The following is a 27,262-nucleotide window of genomic DNA, read 5'->3' on the forward strand; positions in this document are numbered from 1 at the left end:
AATAATGAAGAATTATGAAACTTTTATACTAACAAACTGCAGTTTTTGCTTTAGTAAAGTTTATTGAACACTTTCAGAATTCTACTAAGAAATCGGTCTGCCATGCAGCTCTGCGTGCCGTACTGTTAAAGTGAAAGTCACTCAGTCATGTCTGACTCTTTGAGACCCCAGGGACTGTAGTCCATGGAATTCTCCAGGCCAGAATACTGGAGTGGGTAGCCTCTCCCTTCTCCAGGGGATCTTCCTAACCCAGGGATCGAACCCAGGTCTCCCACATTGCAGGCGGATTCTTTACCTGCTGAGCCACTAGGGAAGCCCAGGAATACTGGAGTGGGTAACCTATCCCTTCTCCAGGAGTCTTCCTGACCCAGGAATTGAACCAGGGTCTCCTGCGTTGCAGGCGGATTCTTTACCAGCTGAGCTACCAGGGAATCCCAAGGCTCCCCCTAAATATTCTTACACACAGAGAGTTGCAATTCCAGCAGAGGTTTTTGTTTTGTTATTTAACAGACCTGACTTTTCAGAGCAGTTTTCAGTTCACAATAAAACTGAGAGGAAGGTACAGAAACTTCCCATACATCCCCTGGTCTGTACATGCATAGCACCACCGCTCCCCCACCCCCACCATTATCAACATCCCCCGCAGAGTACGCTAGCCACAGTTGATGAACCTGTGATGACACATCATATCACCCAAAGTCTGTAGTTCACTCTTGGCTTTGTACATTTTATGGGATTGGATAAGCGTATAATGACAGGTATACATCGTTACAGTATCATACAGAGTAGTTTCACTGCTCTTGAAATCCTCTGTGCTATGCTTATTAATCTCTCCTCCCTTCTTCCTATTGTTCTTTTTACCATCTCCATCGTTTTGCCTTTTCCAGAATGTCATAGAGTTGGAATCGTATAGTATATAGCGTTTTCAGATTGGCTCCTTTCATTAGTAGTATGCATTTAGATTTCTCCATGTCTGTTCATGGTTTGATAGCTCTTATTTGTAGCACTGAATAATATTCCACTGTCTAAAGGTACCATAGTTTATGTATTCATTCACCTATTGAAGAACACTTTGGTTTCTTTCAAGTTTTACCAACTATAAACAAAGCTGTGAAAAACATTCATATTCAGGTTTTTGTGTGGACATTTGTTTCCAGCTCTTTTCAGTAAAATACCGAGGATCATAATGTCTGGATTGTGTGATAAGACTATGTTTCATTTTAGAAAAAACTTAAACTGTCTTCCAGAGTGGTTATACATTTTGCATTCCCACCAGCAATGAATAAGAGTTCTTATTGCTCCCATCTTTGTCTGCATTTGGTGTTGTCAGTGTTCCAGATTTTGGCCATTTTAATAGATGTGTACTGGTATCTCATTGTCTTAATTTGCATTTCTGTAATGACATATGTTGAGGGGCATCACTTCATATACTTATTTGTCATTTTTTTTTAATTGGAGGCTAATTACTTTACAGTATTGTAGTGGTTTTTGCCAAACACTGACATGAATCAGCCATGGGAATACATGTGTCCCCCATCCTGAAGCTCCCTGCCACGTCCCTCCCCATCCCATCCCTCAGGGTCATCCCAGTGCACCATTTGAATATCTTCTTTGGTAAAGGTTTAGCCTGTTTTTCAAGTGGATCCACGATTTTAGTAAGTGATCATCTCCGAACCGACCATGGTTTTTGATTCTCACTCTTCATTCCTATGAATTACTGTTAGAATAGCATTAGTATTTCTCGTTTTATTTGCTGAGGATGCCTCTGCTTTAGAGGTTTGCAAGAAGGTCTCATTCAATGAATCGCTCTTAAGTTTCATAAAAATAAATTGTAGTAGCCTTGAAAACTGAGCAGTGGCCACAGGACTGGAAAGTGTCAGTTTTCATTCCAATCCCAAAGAAAGGCAATGCCTAAGAATGCTCAAACTACCACATAATTGTACTCATCTCACTCAATAGCAAAGTAATGCTCAAAATTCTCCAACCTAGGCTTCAGCAATGCTTGAACCATGAACTTTCAGATGTTCAAGCTGGATTTAGAAAAGGCAGAGGAACCAGAGATCTAATTTGCCAGTGTCCTTTGGATCATCGAAAAAGCGAGAGAGTTGCAGAAAAACATCTACTTCTGCTTTATTGACTATGCCAAAGCCTTTGACTGTGTGGATCACAAGAAGCTGGAAAATTCTGAAAGATGGGAATACCAGACCACCCGACCTGCCTCCTGAGAAATCTGTATGGAAGTCAGGAAGCAACAGTTAGAACTGGACATGAAACAGTAGATTGGTTCCAGATCAGGAAAGGAATACGTCATCGCTGTATATTGACACCCTGCTTATTTAACTTACATACAGAGTACATCATGAGAAACACTGGGCTGGATGAAGCACAAGCTGGACTCAGGTTGCCAGGAGAAATATCAGTAATCTCAGATATGCAGATGACCCTTATGGCAGAAAGAAGAACTAAAGAGCCTCTTGATGAAAGTGAAAGAGGAGAGTGAAAAAGTTGGCTTAAAGCTCAACATTCAGAAAACTACCATCATGGCATCTGGTCCCATCACTTCATGGCAAATAGATGGGGAAACAATGGAAACAGTGACAGACTTTATTTTGGGGGGGGGGATCCAAAATCACTGTACATAGTGACTGCAGCCATGAAATTAAAAGACGCTTGCTCCTTGGAAGGAAAGTTATGACCAACCTAGACAGCATATTAAAAAGCAGAGACATTACTTTGTCAGCAAAGGTCCGTCTAGTCAAAGCTATGGTTTTTCCAGTAGTCATGTATGAATGTGAGATTTGGACTGTAAAGAAAGCTGAACGCCAAAGAATTGATGCTTTTGAACTGTGGTGTTTGGAGAAGACTCTTGAGAGTCCCTTGGACTGCAGAGATCCAACCAGTCCATCCTAAAGGAAATCAGTCCTAAATACTCATTGGAAGGAGTAATGCTGAAGCCGAAACTTCAGTACTTTGGCCACCTGATGTGAAGAACTGACTCATTTGAAAAGACCCTGATACTGGGAAAGATTGAAGGTGGGAGGAGAAGGGTACGGCAGAGGATGAGATGGTTGGATGGCATCACCAACTCAATGGACATGAGTTTGAGTAGACTCTGGGAGTTGGTGATGGACACGGGGGCCTTGTGTGCTGCAGTCCATGGGATTGCAAGGAGTCGGATACGACTGAGCGACTGAACTGAACTGATATTCTACATATAATGTCAGCCTCTCTCAAAATATGTACAGCCAAATAGTATTAGTTTCATAAATGATGAATGTTATTAGGTATTAAATGAAAACAAGATTTGTGTATTCAGATGCAGTGTGGAAATACTAATTAAAGTTACAGCATGCTTTTACTGGCTTCTCAGAGTCTTCAGTAACTTTTAAACACAGGGGAAACTCAGGTGACTCTAGGGAGCAGAATTTGCCACACTTATCTCTTAGGTAACCTCAGGACTTCTTAGGGTCTGTTGTTCTAAGTAACACTCTTTAGGGAATAATACCATTTATTAATAATGGCTTATTATAAAACAGTTAGAATAAAATTTGTTTTTTCTTGATACCTTGGTATTAAAAGTGTTATTTATATCATTTTTTGTTTTACAACATTTCAGCAATATTTTATTTATAGACTTAAGGTTAAAAATATAGAATGCAGGTGTATGATAGAAAAATATCTCTTTTTGGCCTCAGGTTTGGTTTTTTAGATTCCTGAAGTTCATGGCAGACCAAAAAGAAGCAGAATTATTTATAAATTACTTTCACATCTCCTCCCTTTTAAGTGAAAAATTTCAAAGTCTTTTCAATTTAACTTCAGGAAATCCAAAATTACTTGATGACATCAGTTATTTAATAAAGGTAGGGCTTCTTAGCTTTGAAATCTTGAGAAACTTAGGGCTTCCAGAGGTATATAGAAAACTCTTAAATTATATTCAGTATGGAGAGAACATTTATACTTTTCTTGGCAGGGTCTGCGACTCACCAAAAGGAATGTGTGTACATGTGTGTGTTCTTGTTCAAAATTGTCCAGCACTTGGCTGAGACAAGTGGAGAGAAAGATAACAAATAGTGCTAGTTCTTCCCACAGCTTGATTTATACTGTTTTCTCCCTTCCTTCTTCACAGAGATAGTTGGTGCTACTACATGAATAAAGAGCATTGCCTGTTTTGTGCCCAGTTAAGTGACTTACCCTCACACATACATGCTTTCAGGCTAGTGCTTAGAGTGACGAAGAACTTTGGCTTTCTGTTCAGAAAATATATATCCTTTCTCTTTTGCAGCGATGAATATGAAAAAGACTTCTTTTTTAAAAGTTACAAACCTTTTGATGATAAAAGGCAAAAACTCTTTCCAGTAACACCCTGGGGAAATACTGCTAGGAGTGGAACAGAATTATCCTGTTTTTATGTCTTTATTCTTGCTTCAGTGACATGTCAATGACTTGTCTCCTCTAAAGATCGGTTGCTGTTAATATCCACATGGCAAAACAAATAAGTGGAGCTGCAGTGATGTGCTTCTGGGTGTGAGAGTTTCTGAAAACACATAAAATAACCATCATGATTGATAAATGCTGTCATTTCTTCATTTTGTCTTAATAATAAAGCATCTAAAGCATGATGTTAAAAGTCCTAGTTTTAGTAATTGTTTTAGTCTCTCTTTCTGACTTGGTTTTTAATTTCTATTGAAGTATAGCATGTGTTAGTCGCTCAATCATGTCCGACTCTTTGCGACCCCATGGACTGCAGGCCCACCAGTCTCCTCTGTCCATGGAATTTTCCAGGCGAGAATATTAGAGTGGGTAGCCATTCCCTTCTCCAGAGGATCTTCCTGACTCATCAGTCCTGGGTCTCCAGTGTTTGCAGGCAGATTCTTATCGTCTGAGCCACTAGGAAAACGCTTATTGAAGTATACTTGATTTTATACACATATGGGCTTCCCAGGTGGCTCAGTGGTAAAGAATATGCCTGCTAAGCAGGAGACACAGGTTTAGTCTCTGGATCAGAAAGATCCCCTTGAGAAGGAAATGGCAACTCACTCCAGTATTCTTACCTGGGAAATCCCATGGACAGAGGAACCTGGTGGGCTACAGTTTGTGGGGTTACAAAAGAGTCAGACATGACTTAGTGATTAAACAATTATATATCAATATATATATATGAGTTCCCTGTGCTCATAGCATATCCTTGTTGATTGCCTATTTTATCTGTAGTAGTGTTTATATTTTAACCCCATACTCCTAATTAATTCCTCCCTGACCCTTTCCCCTTTGGTAACCATATGTTTGTTAACTGTTTGTGAGACTTTTCCTGTTCTGTAAATAAATTCGTTTGTCATTTTTTTTAGATTGCACATATAAGGGCTATCATATGATATTTGTCTTTCTCTGTCCAGCTTACTTCATTTAATGTGGTAATCTCTAGGTCCGTCCATGTTGCTGCAGATGGCATTATTTCATTCTTTTCATGGCTGAGTAATATTCCATTGTATATATGTCCTACATCATCTTTATCCATTCATCTATGCCCGGACTCTGAGGTGGCTTCCATGTCTTGGCTATTGTAAATAGTGCTCTATGAACACTGTTAGATACATGCAACTAATGAGTTTTAATGAATTGAATTCAAATGCATAAAAAAATAAGGTACTTCCTTCTTAAGTACTCATTATAATGAGATGCACTGACCAATACTTTATTTTCAAGTATTTGAAAATAAGTACTTGCCATCTACTTTGAACAACCAAATGTTTGGTTGCAAAATAATTGGTATGCTGATTATATATCGCCACCTACTGGTTCCTTGTGGAAGCCACTGGGCTTTCCTGGTAGCTCAAACAGTAAAGAATCTGCTGGCAAAGTGGGAGACCTGGGTTGGATCCCTGGGTTGCGAAGGTCCCCTGGAGAAGGGCATGGCAAGCCACTCCAGTGTTCTTGCCTGGAGAATCCCATGGACAGAGGGGCCTGGTGGGCTACAGTCCATGGAGTCACAAAGAGTCAGACACGACTGAAAGACGCAGCACACACTAGTGATGATGCAGGTCATGACAACGGCAAATAAAAGAATGGTATTTTCTAATTCACTGGTTCAAACACATTTTATTTAGATGAGAACATCGTTGGAATTAATGCAATATGTAGTAATTATTTTTAGTAACTTCCATAGAGCAGTGTTTATTTTAAAAACTGCTAATCATTTCATTCTTTGAATAGTTCTTTCAATAATACCCTTTACAAAAATGAGAAGTGCTTTTCTATTTCTAAATTCTATACAGTTTGATGCTTTTATATTAATACTTTATAATAAACTCTCATGAGAACTCTAGGATGTTTATTCTGTTTACTACAACAGTTGAGTTTGTATCTAGTTAACATTTTATTAAGTTCTCAACATTACTGAGCTTCCAGTTCTGAAAAAATAGAATTTTTCTTAATAAACTTTTTTAAATTATTAGAGATTTGGGGGGATGAGGGAGGGTATTAAAGTAGGAAAAAACCACCCTGTGGTTATAGACCAGATAACAGATAACCCTCTTGGCATTGGAGGGGGAAAAAAATCAAGCAAGGTATTATGAGAAAATTGAAATCTACCTCTGACCACTGTGTCCCTACTATTAATAACCACTATTCCACTGAGAGTTTAATGCCTGTGTTTGTAATAGAAAAGAAATGCATAAGCCAGCATTTGCATGTTTAACCAGTTTGATTGAGATGACTCCATTTGTTCAGGTATAAATATGGAAACATTTAACTTTGTCAGTAACTGCAGCCAGCCAAGCTCTTTGAAATCTCTCTTTCCTGTCGGGGAGTAGGTTCCCTTAAGGATGCTTTCCTAACTTTTTCTCAGTTACTGTTTCAGCCCTTTTCACTCACCGAAATCATCTCATTCCCCTGGATGTACCACAGTTCTCTTATCCACATCACCTACTGACGGACAGCTTGGTTGATTCCGAGTTTTGGTAATTATGAGTAAAGCTGCTGTAAACAACAACAAAAAATCAGTTCATTCTGCTTATTAAAGTGTGTCTTCTTCATTTTTAATCCTGAGAGTTCCCCTCCCACCACAGGCTTGTGGAAGTGCTTGGGGAGGGTTCGGGAGAGGAGGGTTGTTTTCTTTTTCACAAGTACCTTCCCTTCAGAGCTAGGACTCTCTATCTGCTGATGGTGGTAGCAGTTGTTAGGTTCTTGTTTTCCTGTTTGTGTTTTTGTTGTTTGTTGATGTTGGGAGCCTCCAGAAATTAGAGGTAGGGGGCTGTGCACCCTCTCAGCTGTAACCTTCATTTTACCACTGAGTAAGTGAAGGCAAAAGCAGTTAAGCAGACTCTACATTTATTAGGAAGAAGACACCACACACAGTCAGTCCTCTGCCCTGTTCTTGTGGCTCAGATAAAGCCACGTCCTCCTTGATTCTTCTTGGATCTTACTCATCAAACGGTGGCTAGAGCCTGTACCATTTCCCAAACATCCCACCCATCTTCACCACTCACCCCACCAATATTTCCTAACATTCTTTACTCCCCATGTTATCAAGTCCTCTAGTGTAAGTTTTGTTAAAGTTATTTGAAGTGCCAAGTATCTCTGAGTGTTGATTCCTTACTAGAATACTTCAATTCAGTTCACTCACTCACTCATGTCTGACTCTGTGAGCCCATGGACTGCGGCACTCCAGGCTTCCCTGTCCATCACCAACTCCCAGAGCTCACTCAAACTCATGTCCATCGAGTCAGTGATGCCATCCAACTATCTCATCCTCTGTATCCCCTTCTCCTCCTGCCTTCAGTCTTTCCCAGCATCAGGGTCTTTTCCAATGAGTCAGCTCTTTGCATCAGGTGGCCAAAATATTGGAGCTTCAGCATCAGTCCTTCCAATGAATATTCAGGACTGATTTCCTTTAGGATGGACTGGTTTGGTCTCCTTGCAGTCCAAGGGACTCTCAAGTCTTCTCCCACACCACAGTTCAAATGCATCAGATTTTTTGGAACTCAGCTTTCTTTATAGAATACTTCAGATATAACCAATCACTCCAGGGGTATGATTTTTTTGTTACTTCAAATGCTTATTAAACGTTTTTAGTATGTAGACTAAAGTTAGATAATATACACATGCAGGCATTATTTATACTTCACTACTTTAAAAATAAATGTTTAAATTGGAAGGCATCATTCATCTTATAGTTGAGAAATTTAAAATATAGGGATTAAATAGCATGTTTAGCATCATAAGCTACCTGATGACAAGATCTTTTTTTTTTTTTGGTAAGACTAATGTCCTCTCATCATTCCTCTTTTCCAAAAGTCCCCTGACTCTTTCCCTCATGCTTTTTTAGTATACTAAAATCATTTTCTCAAGCTTCATCAAAGCCTAAATCATTTTAATAATTAAAATGGTCTCACATTGAATTTGTAGGATAATTTAGGGATCAGGATGTGCTTTCAAAATTTCATGTGATGAAAAATGTAAAATAGCAACAACATTTTTCCTAGCTATCTTATTTCCTGCCCCCCACCAAAAGAGAAAAAGAAGATAAAAGTTCATTCTCAGAGTTCAGACTACAAGTATAGTTGCTTCTCTGAACTCGTATCCCTCTGTGAACTCCACCTACTTTCTGGTTCTCTGGAGCTTCCTGTTTTGATTCTCCAGAAAGAAGTGAGGCTTCGGTTACCCTACTCAGCCACACACTTCCCATGCTTGGGCCTGCATCTGGGGGTGTCAAGTGATGGGGAGGCTGGAAAGAGAAGTGAGGCAAAGGGCCTCTGCCCCCTCAACACTCCTGGGGCTACAGCCTCTCCAGTATTCGTGGGCAGGTCCCTCTCAGAGTTCTGGCCCCTGTGGGCTCCCGGTGCCTTCACTTCTGCCAGCATGTGATTCCTGGTGGCCTGGGGAGTGAACAGAAAAATGAAGTGTTTTACCACTCTATGCTATTAAGAGTTCCCTTTCCTCTTCTTTTCTGAGACAAAACTGAAGGGCTTCTTCCAGGAGTCTTCTAGCCCACTGATGCCCACTTCCAGGCTTCAGGCAGCCCTGAGTTCAGGCCAGGGAAATACCAGAGGGGAAAATGTAGTAAACTCACCACTGGTTTGGCAGTAGTACTTCAAATTCTGGTCATCCCCATTCTGCTGGCTACTGTGTACCTTTCAGGGTTTTCAAATAGCTTCATACGTTCTCTGTAGGTTCTGGTCCTACATGTGGTGTGAGAGGCAGGATGGCTTATGCTTACTCCATCTCACCTGGGACCAGAACCAAAAATAACTTTTTTGGGGGGTACACTGAACTGAGTCTATCAATAGGGAACTAATAAATTATAATCATTTGGTGGAATACTATGCACCTATGATAAAGACAGAGATTACTCTGTGTGTGCTGATCAGGAATGATTGTCAAGATGAATTGTTAAGTAGCTGAGTCACAAAACATTTGGGGAAACATGTTTATAAATAATTTTATGTATTCTTACCTGTGCATAAAATAATTCTTGGAATACACAAGAAATTGGTAACCAGGGCTATTTCTGAAAGGAAGGACTAGATGCCGGGAGACTGAGGAAGCAGGGGGCCTGACTGATCCCTTTGTGTTGTCTGTATGTGTAACCGATGGTGGTAGGTCAGGCTGCTGAGCAAACACTTCAGCCAGGCCAGATGACATGCTTCAGAGGTAAACCAGGAAAGGTGATAACTGGGCTGCCGCAGGCGTTTCATGTTACGGAAACACTTCCTCAGACTGAATGTTACGATAGCCAGTAGTTCTTGGCTTCTCGGACGCCAACTGCTGGCCTCCGGGTGTGCTGCCATGGGGGGCTCGGGAAACTGTAGGTGGTCCCAGCCATAATCCTGTGTCCCTGCATTCTTTGAATTTCTTGTTTGTCAGTTCCCTTGTGAACTGAAGAAAAGAAATGTAGTTGATGGTTAATCACTGACCCCTGATTACCCATTTATGGTCTGGCCCAGCCTACTTAATATTTAGAGTATACTAATATAAGTTATATGTAAATATATTTAAATATTATATTTGATACATTTAATATAAATAATCCCACATATGTGTATATATATAACTCTCTATATATATTTGCGTGTGTATGTTTTAATTGTACCATCTTTAAGTAACTATCTCGACCCAATCCCTTTCACATTATCTTAGGCATGTATTTTTATTCCCAGGCTGATTCACTTAAACAAGATTGATCCCCATGCTCCAAGTGAAATGCTCTATGGAAGAATGGGCTACATCAGTGCTCTTCTGTTTGTGAATAAGAACTTTGGAGAGGAAAAGATTCCTCAGAGCCATATTCAGCAGGTACAACATTTTTGTGCTTTCTGGCGTCTTTTTAGGATCCCACTTCCTGTCTGCCGAAGCTGTTGGTTTTGTTTCCCTCATCAGCACATCCCAGGTAGCTGGCCGCGAAGATGTACCTTGACCTCTGAAGGTCAGGCATGACCCCAGCACCACCAGCCTCACGTGGGGTGCTGTGGGAAACTGAAGGGGGTGAGTCAGTCAGGAGTCCAGCTGCTCCATCTGGGACTTCAGGGGCCATTCAGAGGAAGATAAGGGCCAGAGCTGACCTCTGAGGTGCAAGTGTTCCTTCTGTACCTGAGGGAGTTTTGCTTTCCTTTGACAGGTGAATTCTTATGAGCTGTAGTAAACAAGAGTTCAAAATCTTCCAGACTCTCCCTCTTTGAGACAGAATAATCCCATGTGCTTCTCTGAGTACAGAGTCAAACTGTGCCCATTCATGGCCACAAGATGATGTCTAACTTGCTGTGTTCCCCAGTACCTGTTAGCAAAAATCCCTTGTCTCCATTCTAATGCTTTCCTTACTCTGGTTGGGTTTCTCTCTGTAGGTTTGTGAAACAGTCTTAACTTCTGGAGAAGACCTAGCTAGGAAGAGAAGGTTCACAGGGAAGACTCCACTGATGTATGAATGGTACCAAGAATATTATGTGGGGGCTGCTCATGGCCTGGCAGGAATTTATTACTACCTGATGCAGGTAAGAGGTGGTGATGATGGAACTAGAATGTGGTTCCTACTGTACTGTCTAGGGTGAGAAGACAAGTGCCCCGGCTCAGTTTTTTCATGGTCAACGGCTGCCTCACTCTCCTGGTAATCACCTGGCCTAGATAAACAAGAGTAGTGCCTGCCAAGGGCTTCCCGCGTGCCTCAATGGTAAAGAACCTGCCTGCCAGTGCAGGAGATACAGGTCTGATCCCTGGGTCAGGAGGATCCCCTGGAGAAGGAAATCACAACCCACTGTAGCTTGCCTGGGAGATCCCATGGGGTTGCAAAGAGTCAGACACAGTGCAATGACTAAACACCAACAGTGCTTGCCAAAGTGTGTTTGAAGTGTGTTAACATAACAGGCACTGCACTTTGAGATGCTGTTTGATTTGTAGGTGACCACACTTGCCCACTTCATGCCACTTGTGCAGGGTATGTGTTTTGACCTATTCTTCTCTATGAAGTGCCCTCTGCTCTGCTCTGCTGTTCGAGCAGATGCCTTGAATTAATACTGCTCCTCATTATAAGGCACAGCCCACTGAAAGAAGTTCCAGGAGTAAGAACAAAATCAATAGAACAAGGAAGGATCTGCTGTCTAAGGCGAAGTTAGAGAACAAAACTAAGGAGCCCTTTCAATGGATTTTGTGTAATTTACCTGAAAAATAGCTGAATATGCCATGTTCCAGGGTTTCCCTGGTAGCTCAGCTGCTAAAGAATCTGCCTGCAACGTGGGAGACCCCGGTTTGATTCCTGGGCCAGGAAGCTCCCCTGGAGAAGGGATAACCCACCCACTCCGTATTCTTGGGCTTCCCTGGTGGCTCAGACGGTAAAGAATCTGCCTGCAGTGTGGGAGACCTGGGTTGGATCCCTGGGTTGGGAAGATCCCCTGGAGGAGGGCATGGCAGCCCATTCCAGTATTCCTGCCTGGAGAATCCCTATGGACAGAGGAGCCTGGCAGGCTCTAGTCCAAGGGGTTGCAAAGAGCTGGATGTGACTGAGCGACTAAGCACAGCACATGCCATGTTCAACAGTTCTTTGGTGCTAATACTGTTGGGGACATCAGCCAGGGCCAGATAGACCGAGGGCAAATAGAGTATTAAAACAAGCATAACCGGGAAGGGAAGGTCAGAAGAGGGCCCCTCATGAGAGCATCATTTCCAGGGGCTTGTCTAACTCTGCTGAAGGAGAAATCGGCACTTGTGCTTAAGAATAAGAATTCATGGCAAAAGAATACTGATTTTTAATGATGGTAAAGGTGCCCCCCCTCAATTTCCCAAACTACAGTGTAGCATAACAGAAAATGTTTCATTAATACGTTCAACAAGAGAGCTTGGATATAAATGCCCATAGCTGGTTGAGCAGCTGTAATAATGCCAAATCAACCTCACACGTGTCATTTCCCTGTAACTAAACAAGAACAGCAGAGCTGAAAAATAAAACCTTATTATTGCTTTTGAATGCATAACCATACTTGGAGTGTTACTGGAAGTAAGAGATCAACGGTGATGTTTATTCTGCACTTCTCAAATCAGAGTTTTATAATTAGGGGTTTTGACACTTTAAGCTTAAATTCTTTTATTTTTCTGGCACACTTCCCTCACTGACTCTATTTCCAGAAGTAAATACAGATTCTTGAAAGTTTTCAGGAAAGAAGAACAACCTTGACGTGCCAAGGTGAGTTAGTCATACGTGTCAGTGACTGGATGGCCTCATGACCTTTCTTTGAAGCAGATCATCAGGAGGTGTCTTACCCTCCGCTTCCATGTGTTTGCTTATAATAAGAAATCTGGAAACCCAAGTATTGCATTTTCCATTTGTACATTATTATCTATTTGAAATGATTTAATTTTTAATCCTCAAAGTCCATCCTGATAGGTGCATGAGTATCAACATAAAATGTAGTTTTTAGGCCATTTTGAGAACTTCTGCAAGTTTGAAGAGAATCCAGTCATTCACCTCTCGCATTTTAAACTGCGCTTGAACAATATTCTGTGCATCAAGTGGAATCTGAGTGTGTCTACAGAACTTCGTGCATGTTCCCTGCCAGCACTGCCTCCTTCCTGACTTCACAACACTGCCTCCCTCCCACCCCAAATGCCCAGCCCCTGCCTGGCAAAGACAACACTGAATTTGTTGTTTAAAAGAAGTATGCAGTACACTGAATTAGGACTAGGACCAAAACTAAAAATTCTATCAAAAGTAGAGGCTCATATGCCATATGGCACCAAATCCTATAATTCTGTTCATTATTGTATCTAAATAAGCCTTCATAAGTATCAGTTCCAAATCTTTTGCAGAAAGACTTAATCTAGAGTCACACCAACTGGAGATTTAGATCCTATGTCTCCCAACTTGTTAGCATCTTCTTCTGTTGGAAATATCACCCACCAGTACTCTAAATGGGCTTCACTGTTGGCTCAGTCATTGAAGAATTCGCCTACAGTGCAGGAGACTCAGGTTCGATACCTGGGTTGGGAAGATCCCCTGGAGGAGGAAATGACAACCCACTCCAGTACTCTTGCCTGGGAAATCTCATGGACAGAGGGGCTGATGGGCTACAGTCCACGGGGTCTCAAAGAGTCAAACACGATCTAGCGACTAAACTACCACCTCTACTGCTTTAGATGAAAGTTGTACCTGATTTGTCTAATGAATCTGTTTGTGGTCCTTAAAGTGTGCTTAAGGTACTAAGACCTTAGGAAGTTTCTCTTAGCTCACATTCTTAAGCATTGGCTTTGGGAATTTTTATATATATCTAGATAAAAATAAATATTGAAAATAATATGTATATAAGGTTCCAGATGTAAACCGATAGCCTAATTTTGGTTTGTGCCAGTAGATGAAAAAATTGGCTGGAATCCGAAACCATTTAATGACTTCCATTTCATTTTGGTCATCTTTTCCTCTCTTTTTAAACCCATCCCTGAGCAAGTGTCTGACAGGACTGAGTGACTAACAGTTTCACTTTGAGCGTTAAGAACGACTGTTTGTTGCAGCAAAACTAATAAATTCCCATTCTTGTTTTTAGCCCAGCCTTCAAGTGAGCCATACGAAGCTACATACTTTGGTCAAGCCCAGTGTGGACTATGTCTGCCGACTGAAATTCCCTTCAGGCAACTACCCTCCTTGTGTGGACGACAGTCGTGATCTGCTGGTCCACTGGTGCCATGGTGCCCCCGGGGTAATCTACATGCTCCTTCAGGCCTATAAGGTGATGGGAATTTTCTTGTTTTTAGAAACAAGTTAGCAAACAGAATATAAAATTCTATCACCTTAACTAGTTTTCTGTGTAATTCTTCAAGGATACATAGACAAACCATTCGTTGGACCTAAACTCACTTGGCTATGTGAATTATAATTCATTCTCACAGTATCCATTTATACCATAGCACACATTATTTCACAGAACAAGGAACCGCTTCACTGACGGGTAGAGTAGCCAAGATCTATAGTATTAGTGGCGAAGACAAGATAAATATCCCAGGAGCTCAATTAAAAATAGAAAGGATTCTCCCTGGACATTGCTGGTGGCAATATAAAATGGTTCAGCTACTATAGAAAGCAGTTTGGCAGTTCATCAAAAAATTAAACACAGGGTTAAACATACGCTCCAGCAATTCCACTCCTTGGTATATACCCAAAAGAAGTGAAAATGAGGTTTCAAACAGATATATGTACACCAGTGTTCGCTAGCAGCATTGTTCACAGTAGCCAAAAAGTGGAAACAATCCAAGTGTCCATCAGCAGATTAATGGGTGGACAAAATGTGGTGTCTACATGCAAAAGAATATGATTTATCCCTAAAAAAGAATTAACTTCTGATCCATACTACAACATGCATGAGCCTTGAAAACATGATGCCAAGTGAAACACGCCAGAAACAAAAGGGCAGACCCAGTGTGACTCCACTTACATGCTGTGATGGTTAATGTGAGATGTATAAAATAGGCATAAATAGTGAGAGAGTAGCGTAAAAGCTACCAAGGGCTAGGAAGGTGAGGATGATTACTTCATGGGTACAGAGTTTCTGTTTTGGAAATAGATAAGAGTGATGGCTGTATTAACACATAATCAGTTCAATTCAGTCGCTTGACTCTTTGCAAACCCATGGATTGCAGCACGCCAGCCTTCCTTGTCCATCACCAACTCCTGGAGCCTACTCAAACTCACATCCATAGCATCAGTGATGCCATCCAACCATCTCATCCTCCTGCCCTCAATCTTTCCCAGCATCAGGGTCTTTTCAGTGAGTCAGCTCTTGGCATCAGGTGGCCAAAGTATTGGAGTTTCAGCTCCAACATCAGTCCTTCCAATGAACACCCAGGACTGATCTCCTTTAGTATGGACTGGTTGGATCTCCTCGCAGTCCAAGGGACTCTAAGAGTCTTCTCCAACACCACAGTTCAAAAGCATCAATTCTTTGGTGCTCAACTTTCTTTATAGTCCAACTCTCACATCCTTACATGACTACAGGAAAAACCATAGCTTTGACTAGACGAACCTTTGTTGATAAAGCAATGTCACTGCTTTCTAATATGCTCTCTAGGTTGGTCATAGCTTTTCTTCCAAGAGGCAAGCGTCTTTTAATTTCATGGCTGCAATCACCATCTGCAGTGATTTTGGAACCCCAGAAAATAAAGTCTGACACTGTTTCCCCATCTATTTGCCATGAAGTGATGGGACCAGATGCCATGATCTTAGTTTTCTAAATGTTGAGCTTTAAGGCAACATTTTCACTCCTCTTTCATTTTCATCAAGAGGCTCTTTAGTTCCTCTTTAGTTGCCATAAGGGTGGTGTCATCTGCATATCTGAGGCTGATATTTCTTCCGGCAATCTTGATTCCAGCTTGTACTTCCTCCAGCCCAGCATTTCTCATGATGTACTCTGCATATAAGTTAAATAAGCAGGGTGACAATGTACAGCCTTGACATACTCCTTTTCCTGTTTGGAACCAGTCTGTTGTTCCCTGTCCAGTTCTAACTGTTGCTTCCTGACCTGCATACAGGTTTCTCTTGGCAAGTCAGGTGGTTTGGTATTCCCATCTCTTTCAGAATTTTCCACAGTTTATTGTGACCCCACATAGTTAATAAAGCAGAAATAGACGTTTTTCTGGAACTCTCTTGCTTTTTCAGTGATCCAGCAGATGTTGGCAATTTGATCTCTGGTTCCTCTGCCTTTTCTAAAACCAGGTTGAACATCTGGAAGTTCATGGTTCACGTATTGCTGAAGTCTGGCTTGGAGAATTTTGAGCTTTGCTTTGCTAGCGTGTGAGATGAGTGCAATTGTGGGGTAGTTTTGAGCATTGTTTGGCATTGCTGTTCTTTAGGATTGGAATGAAAAATGACCTTTTCCAGTCCTGTGGCCACTGCTGAGTTTTCCAAATTTGCCGGCATATTGAGTGCAGCACTTTCACAGTGTCATCTTTCAGGATTTGAAATAGCTCAACTGGAATTCGATTGCCTCCACTAGCTTTGTTCATAGTGATGCTTCCTAAGGCCCACTTGACTTCTCATTCCAGGATGTCTGATTCTAGGTGAATGATCTCACCATCATGGTTTCTGGGTCATGAAGATCTTTTTTGTATAGTTCTTCTGTGTATTCTTGCCACCTCTTAATATCTTCTGCTTCTGTTAGGTCCATACCATTTCTGTCCTTTATTATGTTCAACTTTGCATGAAATGTTCCCTTGGTATCTTTAATTTTCTTGAAGAAATCTCTAGTCTTTTCCATTCTATTGTTTTTCTCTATTTCTTTTCATTGATCACTAAGGAGGGTTTCTTATCTCTCCTTGCTATTCTTTGGAACTCTGCATTCAAATGAATATATCTTTCCTTTTCTCTTTTGCCTTTAGATTCTCTTCTTTTCTCAACTATTTATAATGCCTCCTCAGACAGCCATTTTGCCTTTTTGCATTTCTTTTTCTTGAGGATGGTCTTGATCCCTGCCTCCTGTACAATGTCACAAACCTCTGTCCATAGTTCTTCAGGCACTCTGTCTATCAGTTCTAATCCCTGAATCTATTTGTCACTTTCACTGTATAATCATAAGGGATTTGATTTAGGTCATACCTGAATGGTCTAGTGGTTTTCCCTACTTGCTTCAATTTCAGTCTGAATTTGGCAAATAGGAGTTCTTGATCTGAGCCACAGTCAGCTTCCAGTCTTTTTTTTGCTGACTGTATAGAGCTTTTCCATCTTTGGCTGCAAAGAATATAATCAGTCTGATTTCAGTGTTGACCATCTGGTGATGTCCATGTGTAGAGTCTTCTCTTGTGTTGTTGGAAGAGGGTGTTTGGTATGGCCAGTGCATTCCCTTAGCAAAACTCTGTTAGCCTTTGACCTGCTTCTTTGTATTCCACAGCCAAATTTGCCTGTTACTTCAGATAGCTGTTGACTTCCAACTTTTGCATTCCAGACCCCAAAACGAAGAGGACATCTCTTTTTGGTGTTAGTTCTAGAAGGTCTTATAGGTATTCATAGAACCATTCAGCTTCAGCTTCTTCAGCATTACTGGCAAGGCATAGACTTGGATTACCATTACATTCAATGGTTTGCCTTGGAAACGAACAGAGATCATTCTCTCGTTTTTGAGATTGCATCCAAGTACTGCATTCTGGACTCTCTTTGTTGACTGTGATGGATACTCCATTTTTTCTAAGGGATTCTTGCCCGCAATAGTAGATATAATGGTCATCTGAGTTAAATCACCCATTCCAGTTCATTTTAGTTCACTGATTCCTAAAATGTTGATGTTCACTCTTGCCACCTCCTGTTTGACCACTTCCAATTTGCCTTGATTCATAGAGCTAACATTCAAGGTTCCTATGTAATATTGCTCTTTACAGTGTCAGATTTTACTTCCATCACCCTTCACATCCACAACTGGGTGTTGTTTTTGTTTTGGCTCCATCTCTTCATTCTCTCTGGAGTTATTTCTCCACTGATCTCCAGTAGCATATTGGGCACCTACCGACCTGGGGAGTTCATCTTTCAGTGTCCTATCTTTTTCCTTTTTCATACTATTCATGGGGTTCTCTAGGCACGAATACTGAAGTGGTTTGCCATTCCCTTCTCCAGTGGACCACATTTTGTCAGAACTCTCCACCATGACCACCATCAGTCTTGGGTGGCCCTACAGGGCATGGCTCATAGTTTCAATGAGCTAGACAAGGCTGTGGTCCATATGATCAGATTGGTTAGTTTTCTGTGATTGTGATTTTCATTCTGTCTGCCCTCTGATGGATAAGGATAAGAGGCTTATGAAAGCTTCCTGATGGGAGAGACTGACTGTAGGGGAAACTGGGTCTTGTTCTGATGGGTGGGGCCATATTCAGTAAATCTTTAATCCAGTTTTCTGTTGGTGGGCGGGGCTGTGTTCCCTCCCTGTTGTTTGACCTGAGGCCAAACTATGGTGGAGGTAATGGAGATAATGGTGACCTCCTTCAGAAGGTCCATGCTTTTGGGCACTGCTGCACTCAGCGCCCGGACCCTGCCGCAGGCCACCGCCAACCCACGCCTCTTCTGGAGACTCCTGGACACTCACGGGCAAGTCTGGGTCAGTCTCTTGTGGAGTCACTGCTCCTTTCTCCTGGGTCCTGGTGCACACACGGTTTTGTTTGTGCCCTCCAAGCGTCTCTTTCCCCAGTCCTGTGTAAATTCTGGCAGCTCTATGGTGGGGTTAACGGCGGCCTCCTCCAGGAGGACCTATGCCACACCCAGGTCTGCTGCACCCAGAGCCCCTGCCCCTGCAGCGGGCCTTGCTGACCCGCACCTCCTCAGGAGACCCTCACACACAGTTCTGGCTCAGTCTCTGTGGGTTGGGCGTGCGTTTCGCGCCCTTCGCAGATGTGGGCGGCTCCGACGACCAGGTGTTTGGCGAGCGCACTGTCCCGGGGGCCCGTGCGTCTCAGTCACCTCCCCGGTCCCGGCCGCTTGGTTTCCCGGGTGTGCCACGAGGGCACCATCTCAGATGTGCCGCGTGTCTCCTCTGGAGACCTGATCTCAGGCTGCGACCCTCCTGGCAGGTGTCAGCCATCCAGAATCTCAGGAAGACTTGCTTAGCAGCTGGGAGCCTGCTCACAGTGTGGTGGAGACTGCCATCCCTGTGGCTGAGATTGCAGCAGCCGCTTGCCTTCTGGCTCAAGCCTGCCTCTGGGCGGGAAGGGGCCAGTGTGCAGGGGCTAGCTCTCCTTTGGTATTCCCTCACTCCTTTGTTCTGTGAGCAGGCCAGACTCTGCATTAGGTGTTAGGTTAGAGCCTTTCACAGGAAAGTTCTTTTCCGCAGTTGCAGTTAGGCATGTATTCTGTGGTGTTTTTTTTTTCTCCTGGTCATGTTGCTTTCTGAGATTCCAAAACTCCCCACAGACCCGCCTGTGAGAGGATTTCCTGCTGTATGGAAACTGCTCCTTCACGACTCCTTCCCCAGGACAGGTCTCCGTCCCTAACTCTTTTATCTCTCTTTTTGTCTTTTATATTTTGTCCTACATCCTTTTGAAGAGAATGGGCTGCCTGTCTGGGTGCCTGGTGTCCTCCGCCAGTGTTCAGAAGTTGTTTTGTGGAAGTAGCTCAGCATTCAAATGCTCTTTTGATGAATTTGGAGGGGAGAAAGTGGTCTCCCCGTCCTGTTCCTTCACCATCTTGAAACAACACAGGGGATGTAATTAATGCCATTGAATTGTCCACTTTAAATGATTAAAATGGTAACTTTGATACACATATTTTACCATAGTTTTAAGAATGCAAGTATCACTTCTAAAAAGCATGTTATGACAGAGCCATAATCAAAGAAGCAAAGGTTTTTATTTGAGGGTAAAAAAAATGGAAGTAAACCAAGATATCGATGTTCACTGGTACGTGTTCTACACATTACAGTTTTATAGACTCTGAATAGTCTCTGGCATCTTATGGTCTGCATAAGCTCTTAGTATATGAGATTTTGCCTTCAGAAAGTCAATTATAATACAAAAACTTTTAAAACTGTCTTGCTCTACTTTTATACTGCAATGAGATATTAAAAATATCTACTCAGAAAATATTTCTCAGGAATTCCCTGGCAGACCAGTGGTTGGGACTGTGTCCTTCTACTGCAGAGGATATGGGTTCAGTCCCTGGTTGAGGAACTAAGATCCCACAAGCTATATGGCATGGGAAAAAAATACACACACACACACACATATTTTTCACATCTTTAATAAAGAGTTAGGAGGTCACAAAAGATTGTAAAGATGTATCTCTATTTTTCTGACAAAGTGTAGTGTTTTATAATCAGTTTTATAAACAGTTTCTTCTCCAGGGTATAAAGAAACTTTCTAATAGTGAAGAACATCATGTTACGGAGAAGATAGTGTTTATCCTTTGCAAAGTGACTAAGGATAATAGCAAGTTGCAAGTAAATAAGTCTACTTCACCAGAAACATTCAGGTATACAAACACCATGGCTCCATGATAAAGAATCTACTTGCCAATGCAGGAGACATGGGTTTGATCCCTGGGTTGGAAAGATCCCCTGGAAAAGGAAATGGCAGCCCACTCCAGCATCCTTATGTGGGACATCCCATGGACAGAAGAGCCTGGTGGGCTGCAGTCTCTGGGGTCACAGAGAGTCTGAAAAGACAGCAACTGAAAAACAATAACAACACAAACACACATGCATATAAAACTCAGATCATACAGACGAGGTCATGTCCAGCTATGTATTTAAAAACAAAAGAAATGCTAGTGAACTATTGTAAATTTTCCCCCCAATATAACATATCTCTGTGTCTCTGAATTCTTTACCCTTTCTTACTAAGCCACCTCCCGTTCTCCTCCTCCCTTTTCCCATCTCCTTTTCTCTCCCATCAGGAAGGAAGGTCAGTAGAAGTGTCTTTTATATCCCTTGTAAGAAACTCTCCCTTGACTCTGCAGGTGTTCAGAGAAGAACGGTATCTCAACGATGCCTATCAGTGTGCCGACGTGATCTGGCAGTATGGCTTGCTGAAGAAGGGGTATGGGCTGTGCCACGGCACCGCAGGGAATGCCTACGCCTTCCTGTCGCTCTACAACCTCACGCAGGACGCCAAGTACCTGTACAGGGCCTGTAAGGTGGGATTCAGGGCCGCCAACAGAGCAGCCTTTGCCCAGGAGGTCATAGAAGTGGCTCTGGCTAATCTGATTTAATTCGTTTATTTTTTTAAACCCTAAGTCTATAGAACAAACACAGTTTAAGAAAAGCCATTCAGCTGAATTAGGTGTTTATAATTCTACTTAACAGCATTGGCGGGGGATGCTGTGTTGCTGGGAGCTGTAAGGTGGTTTTGTTCCTTTCTTCTTTTATAGCCCTGGAGACGTGACTCAGAAGCTCATTGAATTCCTCCCATGCTTTGTAGTTTCTTTTTAGACCATCCATTTCTCTGCCTTGAGAATAGTTTTTGACTTTTCTGAGTAAATCTTAGAGACAACCTCTGTCAACATTTAGGAGTCTCTAGAAGAAATCATTTCAATAATTTAACTTGGTCTCATTTTCAGTTTGCTGAATGGTGCTTAGATTATGGAGAACACGGATGCCGAACACCAGACACCCCCTTCTCCCTCTTTGAAGGTATTTTCCACACATTGCTTATTTGCCTTATAATATCAGCATCCACTTTTCTGCTTAGTAATATGTTGCATTTTATCAACAAATTAATTTTATTGTTGTTTCTTAAACTACTTCTTTATTTCCTGATATGATAACTCAGTATTAAAAACCCATTAGCACCCAGACCACCGTGGATCCAATAGTAGTAATTATGGTGACTCCTGTTTATGGAGCCAGGCACATGCTAGGCATTTTGTAGATGTCATCATAAACCATCTCATCTGAAATACATATTATTATCCTCATGTCATGGATGAGATCTCTGAGGGGCCATGATGAAGGAGCTCACATATGGTCGATGGCAGGGCTGTGCCTTAAACCAGCCTGGCCCCACTCTCCCTCCTCCCTCCTGTCTCCTACCTGCACAGAGAGGCTGGCCACCTTACTAGTGATCCCCTCTAATGAGCTGCAACATATAAAAACGGACACCTACTTCATTTAAATCATATAAATTATATCATCATGTTTATGCTGCAAAATGAAGCCACTCTATAAAAAGTATCATCTTTTGGTATAATAACTTTTGACTCTTTCTTTTCCTTCAGGGATGGCTGGAACAATATATTTCTTGGCTGACCTCCTAGTGCCCACGAAAGCCAGGTTCCCTGCGTTTGAACTGTAAACGGAAAGTGCCCCCTCTGCAGCTCACTGCATGAAGCTCTGTTACCAAACCTTGGCTAAAGCAACTGTATGTAATTTAGTTGACTGCTTTTTTTCAGAATTTGTCTTTAGTTCAGTTCCTTTTTGTTATTGACTTTTATTTTAAAACATCCAAGGAAATCTTAAGTAACTTCAGTTTCTCCTAAAGGGAGGGTAGGTGATATGTATAGTATTTTGAGGGCATATATGTATATATTTCAAAACTTAGGGGCAATTGTATTCTTACTTAAGCTTATGAATATAATCATCTGTTACTGTTCTAAAAATATTTAAAAGAAACTAAATGTAGATAAAGACATGCTTCTTGTTTGATATTGCCTTCCACCTCTTCTCTTACAGTTTATGCTTTTCTCTAAGTGGTTGATTATGAAAGGGGACAAAATTTGAAAAAGTTGTCAACTAAACACCATTTTTCAAATTGACAATGTTTATCTAAACTAGAGATAAACATACTTTCAAATTTGCCACTTTTAGGAGAGCATTCAGGCTGTATAATCAAATGCCTTTATCAAAAACTTCTAAAATGGGATGGTTGTTACAGGAAAATTCTGATTTGATGGTTGTTTCAAGATAAGCTAACAAAAAGTTTGTTTTTTCCAGATAAGCTAATATGTTTTACAATTAATATAAATGTGTTTCTCCTTTGGAATTAGTAAGATCAGGAAATGAGATTTCTATGTGTGAGTATATTACGACCCAGGATTTGAGTCCACCCTTTCTGACTGACCTTCTAAACTTTAACTCGTTTTACTTATCTCGCAAAGACTACGCTTTATAAAGTGTTGCCTGCTTGGTACAAGCCATAAAATATTTTCCTTCCTGTCTATCTAGATGTTGGTCTTTTCACTAAACAGTAGAGCATTTTACTTGTTTAAAGAGGGGGAGGGATGCTATATGGCAGAATCGCTAAGCTTTTGATAGAAACGCTGTTTATTGAGACAGTATTACCCAGTTATCATTCTTAGAACAAATGGCTTTTGTCTCTTTGCATATTCTAGGCTCTAACACTCATCAATTTCTGAGCCCTCAGGATTGGTTATTTATATGGTAGGTGAAGAATTCCTGGTGCTTTAAATTCCATACCAATGTTATGACTTATCATCTCCCATTCCTCCTCTTTCCATTGCTGATTTTCCCTGGCTTGTTTCATTTTTTCTATGTTTATTGACTGATTTTGAAACATTTCGCCACTTTAAAAAACAGGATCTAAGAATTTTAAATGTGCCTATTTCATGGCTCTCTTGGTCACAGAAATATGCTATTTTTAACTGGAACTTTGAACCAAATTCCCACTGAGTGTATGTTGGTTCCTGTGGGTAGAAATCCCCTATTATTTTCCAGGTAGCACCAAAATAGCTAATATTATTGGAAACTGCCTGACCCTTTAAAGGCTAATGACAGTGGGATCTAAGACACAGCCCACTGGCTCAGTCCCCAGGATTAGCTTATTCTGTGACTTGTGTTAGTCAGGACAGCCTTGTGCTTCTCAGATTTTGAAGTGCTGCTGGTAAGCTGTGTGCCAGCTTTGCCTTTCTCCTGAGTGTGAGCATTTCACATCAAAGATGTCAGCATTCACTGTAAAGCTAGTTTGCCTTTGAATGGGTGTCCAGCTTGAAAGAATAGAGCCCGTATGGTTTAGTTAAATGTCTTACTCTACTCTACCTGCACTTTTAGCTACTATATTTACTAACCAAGGGAAAAAACAAAAAACACTTTCTACTAACCAGAGGACACTGATCACAGTGCTTCATCAAACATCTTAATTAGTTTAACTCCAGGAAGACATCAAGGCAGGGAGTAGAACATTTTGAATAAGATTCTTGTTTGTATTTGGATTGCAGCTTAGCTACTGCCATCCATTAGCAAATTTATCACTACTGACATGATTAAGTTATCAGTTATTAAACAGGCAAGATTTTATGCTTGTGCCATTGTTTATTTATGTTTACGAGCTCAGAAAGTTTGATAGGATTTTAAACTCAGGCAAAGGGTATAAAACTCAGACTAATAACCTTGCAGCATGGTAGAAACTGAAATTTTATACTAGTCTTCTTAGCTTTGAAAGGAAGAGGCATCATTTCAGTTCTGTTTCTGTTATATCATTTTTTCCCTCAGATATTTTTCTCTTTGTTAAAAAAGCAAAACAAAATGAAAAACTTCTCAAAATTGCTTTCCAGAAAACTCAGTAGTATCTTTCATCTCTATGTAAAAACTAGGTAGTAAAACCTTAAAACTGTGTCAGGCAGTATTCATTTATCCTCTCGTGTGTTTCTGTGAATGTCACATCAATTATTTACATCAATCCTATTGATCTGTGGTCCCATCAAGAAGTCAGTCTTTAATCCTTACAGTCATTTGACTCCCTTTTCCTCTTTGATGTCAGTTCCGATTATTTGGCATCAAAAGCCTTCACGGCAGGTAGAGCTTTAGGTAAAAGTGGCCATTTTCTCTCTTTTATTATAGCGTCCCTGCATAACTTAACTGAGAGAGATGCTTCGCTCATATGTCCTCGAGTTAATTTGTGTCTGATTTTATAATGCCTTGCCTTCTCTTGACTGAGTTTGAAATACAAAATGAGAAGCGTGAACATTTACTGCTTCAGCCACTTGAACTCATTTGTAGTCCTTCTTCATTCATGCCGAATTCTGTCTCCAGTGCTGCCCACCCTAAATAGGTCAGAGCACCCCACTTCTGTGTTGTTAAACTGTAGAAGAACTGTTTCTCTCCTGCAGGTACAAAACAAAGCGTTTGGGATATTCAGGAATCCTACGCCAATGTTACATTGCCATTTATTGGAAAGGGCTGGAATTGTGTGTATTTCTATGTTCTATAAAGGATTTAACGTACTGGTTCTCAATAAAATTTTATGACGATCATACATTGTCCTCTGCTTCTTGTCCGCTCTGGTTTAAACTTAAGAAATATTTTCTTTCAGTGGTAAATGATGGCTTTTTCTTTATACTCATTCCCTAGGACTTGCTGCTGACATTTTGTTCATTGTCGAGCCAAACAAGATTGGAAATACTTTATGAATATAAAGATTTATTAGAGGAAAACATTTTAAAATCTGATCATTAAGAGAATTAGGAAGAATCTACTAGGCTTCAAGCAGGGCAGTATATTAACCATCCCATACATATGAGAATCCACTCTGTGGTTAATAAAAGTCTCATTCTAGAAATTGATTTCCCTGTTGACCAGTTCTGAAGGGAACTTTGAATGGAGGGGGAGATTAAATGAGGCATAATTATAAAATTTATGTACAGAGGTTGGACAGTTCTGCTCAGTCACCTGGCATGACTGTGCTACTTCCTTTCATGACTCAGCCATTTAGTGTCACTTGGCACACCAGATTATAAAATACTTGTTTCCATCCCCAAGTTATATTTTGTTCCCTGTACCTCTGATTAAAATGCCCTTCATTCCCCTTGTCTATCGTTTGAATGACTTATATTACTAAGGCTAAATTCAGTTATTTTTATTTTGCTCCTTTGATCGAATGAAAGTAGAGATGAAGGCACGCCATCTTCAGGGCTGTGGAGAGGACAATGCTTTGCAGAGGCCGCCCAGAGACTCCCATGTGATGTGTGGAGCATTCCCCCTACCTCTTCGAAAAATTACATTTCAGTTGGCAAGGCAGCTAGCTTTGTTCTCTGGTGAGCCAGTTCCTGGCTCATCTTCCTACCGGAAGAAAAACAATGACAAGCGCTTTCAGTTGCACCACAGTTGTAACCTCCCAAGCAAACAAAGCTTGAAGAAGTAATTCATCTCCTGCAACTTACCCAGAGTAGTTTATTTTTTCCTACACTTCTCATCAGAAAAAGCCTTTGCCCCGCTGCTTCCCATATTCTCTGAATAGAATAATCAGTTTGTGTCATTTCTTTTTCCCCAAGATAGTTCTCACTGTGGACAGTGTCATAAAGTCTCATGTATTCTCGACTCTTAACGGGCATCATTTAAAGTAAAAAAACTACAAGTCAGTCCCCTGATAATTTGCTTTCTCATTCTGTTTCCTATCCAGATTCACCCTCTTCCTTCTGATGCCACAGGTCAGTTAACAAGGCAAGAGAACATTGGACTTTTTCACATGTTGGCTTCGTTGGTCTCATTATGTAAGCTTTGCAAACACTTTTCCAGAAGAAGCCGTGTGCCAGTGCATCCTCTGGGACTTATTTGACAATTTTGTGAGTAATGAAAGAAAGCAGCAAATACAATAAGCCACAAGGTAAAATAATGAGGATAGATGAATGGATCTTAGCAGGACTGCTGCTCATAGTCGACCAGTTTAATTTCACAGTTCTACATTATGTTAGCTTTTCATCCACATGCAAATCACAACCATGGTGACATTAAATCTGCAGCTAATGTTCTGTCACTCTACAAGTAAGCAGCAGAGAAAGTATTTGTGAGGCACTTAGTCATTATGCAGGGAAAAGCAGGACTCTTTGATAAATCAGTTTATAAAGTAGTTGCATAATTTCTCTTCTCTAATGGAGCTGGGGTATTAAGAAAGTTATCTGTAACCAGAGAAACATTGATAACGGCTCATGGTGAAAGTTGATGGTTAATTTTGATTGAGTATCTGGCATTCAGGTATTAACATCACCCCCTTGCTGGTATTATCTGAACTGCTGGCAATATACATATGCTTCAGACTGCCATTTTATTTAATCATGCCCGAGAAATGCTTTAAAGCCATTTTATTCCCCAAATTCATTAAGCATGTATGTTATAAGCAAGATGCCTGGTGGAGGATTCTGTGTGCATGAGACACACGTCCCCACCCTGGCAACTCAGCCTGGTGAAGAAGATGGGGGAGGAGACAACTGATTACAAGGAAACATTTTCAAATAGTCCTGTTCACTTTCCAACTAGTCTTTCCCTTATACCACAAATTTCAAGTGTGTCCAAGTTTCTCCTGTGACCCATGGTTTCTATCTGTATTTGTAGATAACTGAGTTCAGTACTCCTCCAGAGTTGTTATTTTTAGTTGC

At 41.2% G+C, this 27,262-nt stretch overlaps 1 protein-coding gene across 2 annotated transcripts in view; it reads left to right on the top strand.

Moving 5' to 3' along the window:
• Positions 1 to 25,144, top strand: part of LANCL1 (LanC like glutathione S-transferase 1) — a 47,255-nt gene extending 22,111 nt beyond the window's left edge. For both annotated transcript variants that reach the window (XM_065930649.1, XM_065930648.1), the window contains exons 5-10: positions 10,155 to 10,290; positions 10,836 to 10,982; positions 14,019 to 14,201; positions 20,897 to 21,073; positions 21,497 to 21,569; positions 22,154 to 25,144. In XM_065930649.1, the coding sequence (XP_065786721.1) occupies positions 10,155 to 10,290; positions 10,836 to 10,982; positions 14,019 to 14,201; positions 20,897 to 21,073; positions 21,497 to 21,569; positions 22,154 to 22,230 (793 nt within the window). In that variant the 3' untranslated portion in view covers positions 22,231 to 25,144. The remainder of the gene's footprint in view (positions 1 to 10,154; positions 10,291 to 10,835; positions 10,983 to 14,018; positions 14,202 to 20,896; positions 21,074 to 21,496; positions 21,570 to 22,153) is intronic.
• The last annotated feature ends 2,118 nt before the right edge of the window (positions 25,145 to 27,262 follow it).

The sequence above is a fragment of the Muntiacus reevesi genome, chromosome 3 (genome assembly GCF_963930625.1).
Source record: "Muntiacus reevesi chromosome 3, mMunRee1.1, whole genome shotgun sequence".
NCBI lineage: Eukaryota > Metazoa > Chordata > Mammalia > Artiodactyla > Cervidae > Muntiacus > Muntiacus reevesi.